This window comes from Barbus barbus (genome assembly GCF_936440315.1).
Source record: "Barbus barbus genome assembly, chromosome: 9".
NCBI lineage: Eukaryota > Metazoa > Chordata > Actinopteri > Cypriniformes > Cyprinidae > Barbus > Barbus barbus.
The window spans coordinates 26,383,369-26,392,104 of NC_136737.1; the positions used below are offsets into that span (position 1 = coordinate 26,383,369).

Sequence of the window (8,736 nt, forward strand, 5' to 3'; positions counted from 1 at the left end):
GATCTAACAAATAGACTGGAATAGTGTCTGTGAATGTATAAGTATCCATTACTGTGTGCCATGTACTGTACATACTGTACAATATAATGTACACTAAACACAATGTGCAATATGTTAACAGTATAATTTAATATACTGTACAGTACAACATGCATTATGCAGTACAGAACGTGCATTTCTTTCTTTTTTCTGATTTATTGTTTTAAATGTAAATAGCATATTAAGCTAATTAAGAGCAAGAAAATATATAAAAAATAAAATTAATCAATAACTCATCCGATCCAATACTAATGTAGTGCAGTCTTATTTCAGAATTTAATCCTCAAGTATTATATAATATGATGTAGATGTTTACAACTAATTTATGATTAATTATCTTACATTTTAATTAGTGTCCATCAGCTAAAATGAAAAAAGCAACCAAGAAAATGTATGCTTTGATAAACGCGATGATAAATGCAGCGACAGGATGTTTGTTAATGTAGCCGCTGAGCACATCGTGAAGCTTGGACAAAGCCAAGCCGGTGTCCGCCTGTGGTGAAATGTACACAGCAGTAACAATGATCGATGAAAACTCCCGGGGCAGATAAAATGGGCGGCAAATAATGGAAAGATGTTCCAGATGAGGCGAGCAGGAACGCGACAGAATGGAGATATTCCTGGGATCACACCATTTCTTGTTAATCATGAAACACACTCCTCCACCCCTGGATTTACTCTGCTGTTCTGTCCATCCGAAAAATAGAGAAGTTATCACTTGGCATTACAGCAGTGTCCGGACAAAAGCCACGTTTCTGACAAACAAAGGATGTTACAGTCCCTTATGTCCCATTGGAAACTAATCCTGGCTCTAAGATCGTCCATCTTATTATCCAAGGATTGGACATTTGCGAGCAGAATGCTCGGGAGAGGAGGACTGTGAGCCCTTTTCCGGAGTCTATCTCAAATCCCAGCATGTTTCCCGCGGTGTTTCTTGATCCGGCGCCTCGGGGGGTTATTGTTCATCTCCGCGTTCCGAAGAATCTCCAGTGGCCATGAAGGATTCCTGGATGAAGTGTCCTGGAACAGGTTAGTGTAGCGGTTTCCAATGTCCAAAAGTGTTTCTATGTTGTAGGTGATCAGTGCCGACATGGAATGTGTAAAAAGAGAAAGTAAAAGTAAGTAAAAAAGGAAGTTAAAGCAAAATCTCAGCGGAGCGACCTGAACGGCATCCAAACACAGCGGCGCCATTTTGTCTAATTTCTAATTTTTGGTCCTGATCAGGACAGGAAAAGAGGACATATGGTCACCCTATTATAACCGATATCGATTATTTGTATGTTTATATGTTGATGGCCGATATGCATAAATTGACTATTTATTGGTGGATCTGACATTACAAAACCGATATTTAATGTTGTAAAAAACACTATCGGTCAATTTCTACTCACTACATATGAATATGGGAAAACAACCAAAAGTCTATAAAGATTCTTTTCTACTAGCCTGTACTCTTTCTACTGGTTCATCCAAATGCACCACATGCATATGATTATAAGCGCGTATCCCGTGATCATCAACAGGTAAATGCGGAAGAGAAGGAAGTCCAGGATGTAGCCCACATGACACCACTGTTTCTGTAGATGGTCTTCTTTTCGTAGAATGGACAAATAAGTGTTCATCTCTCTAAGATCCTGACTGATCTGTTTTAGTTCAGGCACATCCAGTGTCATGGATCCAGACGCTAGGGGACAAAAAGCAAACATTTAGCATCTTAAATAGAGGTGTCCACTCCTGCTCCTTGAGGACCAACGTCCTGATGAGTTTAGCTTCAACAAGCTCCAATACACAATCTGAAGACCTTGATTGGGTGAATCAGGTGTGTTAAATTAGGGTTGTAGCTAAACTCTGCAGGACACCGGCCATCCAGGAACAGGTTTGGACACCTTGAATTTGAAAGTTAACATCAGGTTCTATTCTTGTCTCACCATTAGTGGACGTCTGTTGACTGGACGTTGATTCTGAGGGCTGGACGTCCCATGGATTGGTTTCTTGTTTCCCTTCTAGTTTAGCTAAAGGGTCTTCGGGGAAACTGTAGCAAATAAGTCGAGCAATGAAGTGCATCACTAGAACCTGAACCCAGTGTGGCACCTCCCTGTATTTCATTGAATTGTGGTGGAGAATGCAGGTGATGAGGACCGTCTCCAGTAGACTTATGGTAATGAATGCCAGACACACAGAGAAATAGATTCCTTAGGAGGTGAAACCAAATTTTAGAGATATAACTAAATGAGTGTTTAAAAAAAGTTAACAATAATACATAATTAAATTATTGATCCTTATTGGTCAATAATGTCAATTGTCCATGGCAACATACTGGTTGTGCTGTTATGTCTCTCATATCACTCACATATCATTCATGAGCAAAGAAAGGTCCATTGCCTATTGTCAGTAGTGTAGAGACGTAAACACCTCTCACAGAAGTCACTTTCAAACCAAGCAGCTTTCTGTTGACCAACATGGCAAATTCGCATTACTAACTGAACCCAGTGCAAAATCTGCATGGGAAACCTTTTGCTCACAAATGTGTGGATTCCTACTGAAATGACTGGAATTCACCTGTGACAATTCTACTGAAAGATAGTCAATGCGACCACATGTTAATGGCCAAAACACACACACATACACACACACACACACACACACAGATTTTTATATTTTTCCTATATTTACCCATATTTTTCCTGATATTTGTATTTTTCCACAATCAGCAGGTTTGCAGTTATAATGCACAAAATGTGCAAATATCGGTACAGCGATTATCGGTTGATCTTTCAAAGCTTTTGTTAAGCCATCTGTCAAAGGTTTTCTCTTCTTAAACCCAAAGTAGACTTCCATTTTGATACAAACGCTTGGGGCCAGATTGAAGAAAATTAAAGTTCACACATTGCTTCAAACTGGTGTGTTGTGGCTAATTGACCAATTAAAGGTGTCCCATTAGCAGTGCTGGGAAGCAGGTCATTCATAATGAGAAGAAAGACTGTGTATCCCAGAATGAGGGTCATTTTGAAAGAGGATCGATCCACGCTGTGCGGTGGCAAGTAGAAGGACAGGATGTCAATAATCATGAGGAAGGAGCTGGGGATGATCAGGTTAACCACATACAGTATCGGCCGTCGCTTTATCACCACCTGCAGGATGAAAACAGTAAGACTTGGACTGACATATATTTAGCTTGAAGCCCTGTATGTTTTTTGGAATATTTATTTTGGAATATCACACATTTACAGAGCTCTGCACTTGACGTGTGGTAGTAAAAATATCTTGTTATTCATGAACAATAAATTTGTATAATGACACCGGTATGAGGTAAAGGTGACTTTTCAGGACATTGACCCATGTCCCCACTTTTCAAAACGCTTATAAATCATACAGCGTGAGGTTTCTTTTGGGAAAGTAGAAATGCACAGTCTCCTGTGAGGGCTAAGTTTAGGTGTAGGGCAATAGCACATACAATTTGTACAGTATAAAAACCATTAAGCCTGTGGGATGTACACACTTTTCACAGAAACAAACATGTGTGTGTGTGTGTCTGTGTCTGTGTGTGTGTCTCTCTGTGTGTGTGTTAAATGCAGAGCACAAATTCCAAGTATGGGGCACCTACTTGGCCACACGTCCTTTCCACTTTAAGGAAACAAATTAGTAAAATGTGGCCACAAATTAATAATTATCTCACAATTCTTCAAATTCTGAGAAGAGTTAATCGTGAGATAAAAAGTTGCAATTACCCTTTTTATTTTTAAATCCGTGAAAACAAATTAAAAATAACCAAAAAAAAAAAAGTTAAAGTTGCAAGATGTAAACTCATAATTCCAAGACAAAAGTCAGAAACTTGCTGTTCTGAGATAAAGACTTTCAAGAAATTAAAAATTCCAAGAAAAAGTCCAAATTATGAGATGTAAATTTAACTTTTTAAAATTTTGAGAAAAAAGGTCAGAATTATAAGTTACACTCACAACTGTGAGAGAAAAAAATTAGATAAAAATATATAATATATTTCTTATTATTTTTGGCAGAAATAAGCTTTTGTAGTACACATTCTAACAATGTTATAATGATGACATATGTTATAATTTGTCAAATGTAGTAGGTTATTTAGGTAAAAAAATGTGCACATACAACTAGATACTAGAGAAACAGAGTAGTATGTTATTCTAAACATAGCCTATTATATGCCCTGCTTTTGTCTCTTTCTTACCCAGAAAGTGATGATGTCCCATTCATCTATTCCGAACTTCAAAATGTCAGCATCGCCCAAGATATACACAAGCTCCCACTCTCCACTGGCCTGCAGGTAACGCTTCGAGTTTTCTGTCATCTCATTAAAGGACAGGGCAGGACTGACACGGACGTCCTTTACTGAAGGGGTTACAGGTTTTACAGGTGTTAGAATCATTACACTTAAAGAAACACATTCATAAAACAGGAAATTATTTCAGACCCTCGTGACTGTGTGTCAATGTCAGTAAGACTTATTTAAAAAAAATAAAGTTTTATTATATTTAAAAAGTATATTTTTTAATACTATAAAGGTGTGTACATTCACATGACTTCAAGATGCAAGGAAAATGTATTTATGATGTTTTAATGGATGGTTACACCACTTGACATTAATCAAGGCACTAAATTGAAACTTTTCAAAATTGGCATTCGCTTACTACAATATGTGGACTTTAAATTACTGCAAGCCAAATTCCACAGAAACTAACAAGACAGATTAAGTGGGTCTTCACAAACCGCAGACACACATAAAGGGAAATGCTTTCATGGCAAATATATGCCGAGATGGCAGGAAATGAGGAGAGCAGTGAAAGAGGAGCCGTTACTGGTATGCATGTAGGAGCCGAAGGTGAAAGAGCAGTTCTGTATGTCAAAAGGGAAACTGAAGATCTGTAGGTTACAGGCGCTAACCAGCCTCAACATCCTGTCATAGCGGATGTGGCCTGTGTGGTTCACATACACATAAGGACAGGCCTGAGAGACATCGTCATCCACGCTAAACAGGAGAAAAGAGGGAGTTAAAATGATTATATTTGTGATATTTAAAAAAATAGTTTACTTGTAGTCTGTATTATTTTAAACCTCCTGCTAAGACAAAAATAGTCCAATTTATAGAATTGGCCTAGAAACAAGATGAACACTGCAACAATATTGCGTAGCTATTTAATTCGATTTTAAAGGGGTCATATGACGTTACTAAAAAGAACATTATTTGGTGTGATGCAATGTGTTTATGCAGTTTAAGGTTCAAAAAACACGTTATTTTCCACATACTGTACATTATTGTTGCTCCTCTATGCCCCACCTTTCTTAAACGTGTCGATTTTTACAAAGCTCATTGTTCTGAGAAGCGAGGTGTGCTCTGATTGGCCAGCTATCCAGTGCTTTGTGATTGGCTGAATACCTCAAGCGTGAGATGGAAATGTTACGCCCCTTACCATGTTGTGATGCCGTGTCCCAGCGCGACGACACAAAAACAATAAAACCCATTATAAACGAGGCATTTGTTGCATCCAGTGGGGACATAATTACTGATTATAATGAATTATACTGTCTTTTTACATTACCAAACATTACCATGTCTGCATTTGTGATCGGAGAAATAACAAACAAGCACTACTCTACACAGCTCAAAACTCGCGTTTGAATCGGCAGTGGCAAATTCTTTAAATAAGAAAACGTACTTACAGGCTGTGAGTCAGAAGCGCCAGACTGTCCTTGCAATGTTGGAATTGCCCCACTTTATAGAAACAGCCTTTGAGCATAGGTGGCAGGCTACTCCCAGGTTCAGGAAATAGTCCTCCGTGAAATACGCTGCACACACTCTAATATTTGGTTTGAACTGTTCTGGAACAGTGTTGTAAATACAACTTAACCACTGATTTCTAGTTGTGTCCTCTTTTGGAAGCGAATGAAACTCAGCGTCTCCAGGACATGGCGCCGGCGGCAGCAACAATACTACAGCGAGAACAAAAATCATGCCGCCTTTCTTTGCGTATACATTCAGGAGGTGTTTTGCAAATCTCCTCACACCGTGACGTAGACATGTGGGGGCGTGTTTGAATGAGCCGTTTTAGGGGGGCGCGGTAGAGTAATAACTTTGATAAAGAATATCTCTTTGGTTTTGAGACTTTAGTCTCTACAACTTCAGGGATCTTATCTATGCATGAACAGCCTGTAACACTCCAAAGAGAAAGGAAAACTTGAAATCGCATCATATGATCCCTTTAAATCTTCAGAGAAATTTATTGCTACAGTTTTGTTTATAGTTACTTAAGTAACCATAATGATAACTGTATGGAGTGCTTATGTATTTCTTATATATTATTCCTGAAGATATGGGCTAACATTTCACTGGTGAGAATGTGTTGATTTGTGAAATCAGAATTACAGAAATGTAGTTAGTAACATAATTAACTACATTACACATTTTAGGATTACTTTCAGACTACTTTCTGATTGCTTTTAGATTACTTTTGACCTAACATGTTTATCACATTGATTTAAATAGGATAATCTTGTACCATATTGATATAAAAATACAAAGAGATAGAAAATATATTATTAAAGACACATTACATTGTGTCAAGTTTAATAAAAGGCTAACAATAAAATAAATAATAAAAAACTAAAATTAAAATGAATAATTTGAAAATAACAATAATCAAAATGGAACACTTACTAAAAACAGTAATATATTTTATTTAACTGCATGTCATGTGGCCATTAATCAATGGCAGAGAACTGTGAACATGCAAATGTTTTAATTAATAATTAACTCATTAGCTTAATACTCTTGAGTACTTCTCAAGTAAATATATTAGGTGAAAGAGGTTTGACTGACAAGACAAAAAATAAATAAATTAAAAAAAGTTTGTGAATCCCTGCATTAGGTGTAGGCTAAATAAGAAATAAGATGAATTTTAATGTTTCTGATTCTGATTGGCTGTCAGTGTTTTTATGGTTCATCTGCTGGAAAAAGTTCCTGTTGGTGAACCATACCATTAATTCTCCACAAAAATGTCTCAAACCTCCCCAGTAGAGGGCACTCACAACTCATAAACGATAATGTCTGGAGTCCAGAGATCTTTGACAGGAAGAGAGATCTTCCTAATGCCATCACAGGCTTCTGGATCCCAGATGAGGAACTCATGGAACCAGTACTATAACGAAACATGATTGGAGAACAGGATTGTGACATATTCAGGTGATTATTCAAACATCTCGTAGTGTTAATGCGCCAAACCTACCAGCCTGAGCCAGAGGAATGTGGTGAGAATTTGTGCTTTTTCATTCTGCAAAACAAAACCCGCATCAAATGTTCAAACACAAGTACAGTTTACACAACTAGAGACATACAACTGGTCCTGCACTGACTCACCACTCCCAAGATAGCGTAGAGAGTGAAGGAGATGTTGGTTATGGTGGGGGTGCTGAGGTTGACAGAAGGTCTGAAGGACTTCTTGTCAATGACCTCCTGTAGAGAGTCATACGTGGGTCCACTTTGTCCTTCTTCACAGCGAAGCATATTCACCAGATATGACACTTAACATGACCATAAACCAGGGAAACTTGCTTAGAAATTCATTTGATGTCCATTTATTTGCATGCAGTCAGCAAATAAATGCTGTGCTACACAGTTCTTTTGTATATAGTCACCCCAAAACATATTTGGACACTTAAAATGTACAGATATTACACAAAAAAGCAATTTGTCTATGTTATCTTTAATAAAATTCTAAAATAAATAAATATATATATATATATATAGAAGTGTTTAATATTATAAACGCAAAAAGTATTCAAACATATTAATTGTAAATGTTAGGGCTGTCAATCGATTAAAACATTTAATCGCATGACTGCCATGAGTTAACTCGCGATTAATCACAACTTAATTGCACATTTTTATTTGTTCTAAATGTACCTTAAATTAATACTTTTCAAGTTTTTAATACTCTAATCAACATGGGTATATGGATGCTTTATGCAAATATATGTTTATTATTGAAACCATAGTCAACATAGAAAATGAATTCTACACGTTTCATAGATATTTTTAAAATAACTTGTTCATGTCTATTAGACATATAAAAAAAAGAAATACCAGGTTCCGACTTCTCTTTATTTGCACTGAGCAATTTACTTACACAAACCTGTTTACATTTTTGTGCGACAGGGCCGCTCACTTCGTTCTGAACATGCAAAATGTACATTTATTATTTATTATTACATTTGTTTGCCTCTCTGTGCCCACCAGTGATGCCGGTAACGCGTTACTTAGTAGCGCGTTACTCTAATATGACCAATTTTTCCAGTAACGACTAATCTAACGCATTACTATTTCCATACCAGTAATCAAATTAAAGTTACTTGTCCAAGCCACTGTGCGTTACTATTTCTTTAATTTTTTTTTAAGCAAAACCTATTTGGTTTCTTCTTGCGTCTCGGGGAGTGACATCACGTATGCGACAGGTCATATTTTCAGGACAGCTCACCTAGCAAGCACCGTGGCTAGCGACACACGAACAACAATGGAGGGAGGAGAGAGATATGCGTTTTCTAGCTGGAAATATAGTCACTATTTTGAGTTTGTATCAGCCAAAGATGATAATATTAAGGTTAGTTGTACACTCTGTGCTGGCGACACTCCAACCCCATCAAGTGCTCCTGTGGAGCGACTTTTCAGTCTGGGAG

The 8,736-nt window shown here is 37.3% G+C and overlaps 1 protein-coding gene across 1 annotated transcript; it reads right to left on the reverse strand.

The window, feature by feature from the left end:
- Window positions 1–1,496: 1,496 nt before the first annotated feature.
- LOC306875285 (5-hydroxytryptamine receptor 3A-like) lies at window positions 1,497–7,708 on the reverse strand (the record flags this gene model as incomplete). The annotated part of the gene is made up of 9 exons (XM_079425756.1): window positions 1,497–1,723; window positions 1,968–2,231; window positions 2,960–3,170; window positions 4,238–4,398; window positions 4,866–5,035; window positions 7,093–7,202; window positions 7,290–7,334; window positions 7,421–7,584; window positions 7,699–7,708. The coding sequence occupies 9 exons, from the start codon at window positions 7,706–7,708 to the stop codon at window positions 1,497–1,499; spliced, it is 1,362 nt and encodes a 453-aa protein (XP_079281882.1).
- Window positions 7,709–8,736: the final 1,028 nt, after the last annotated feature.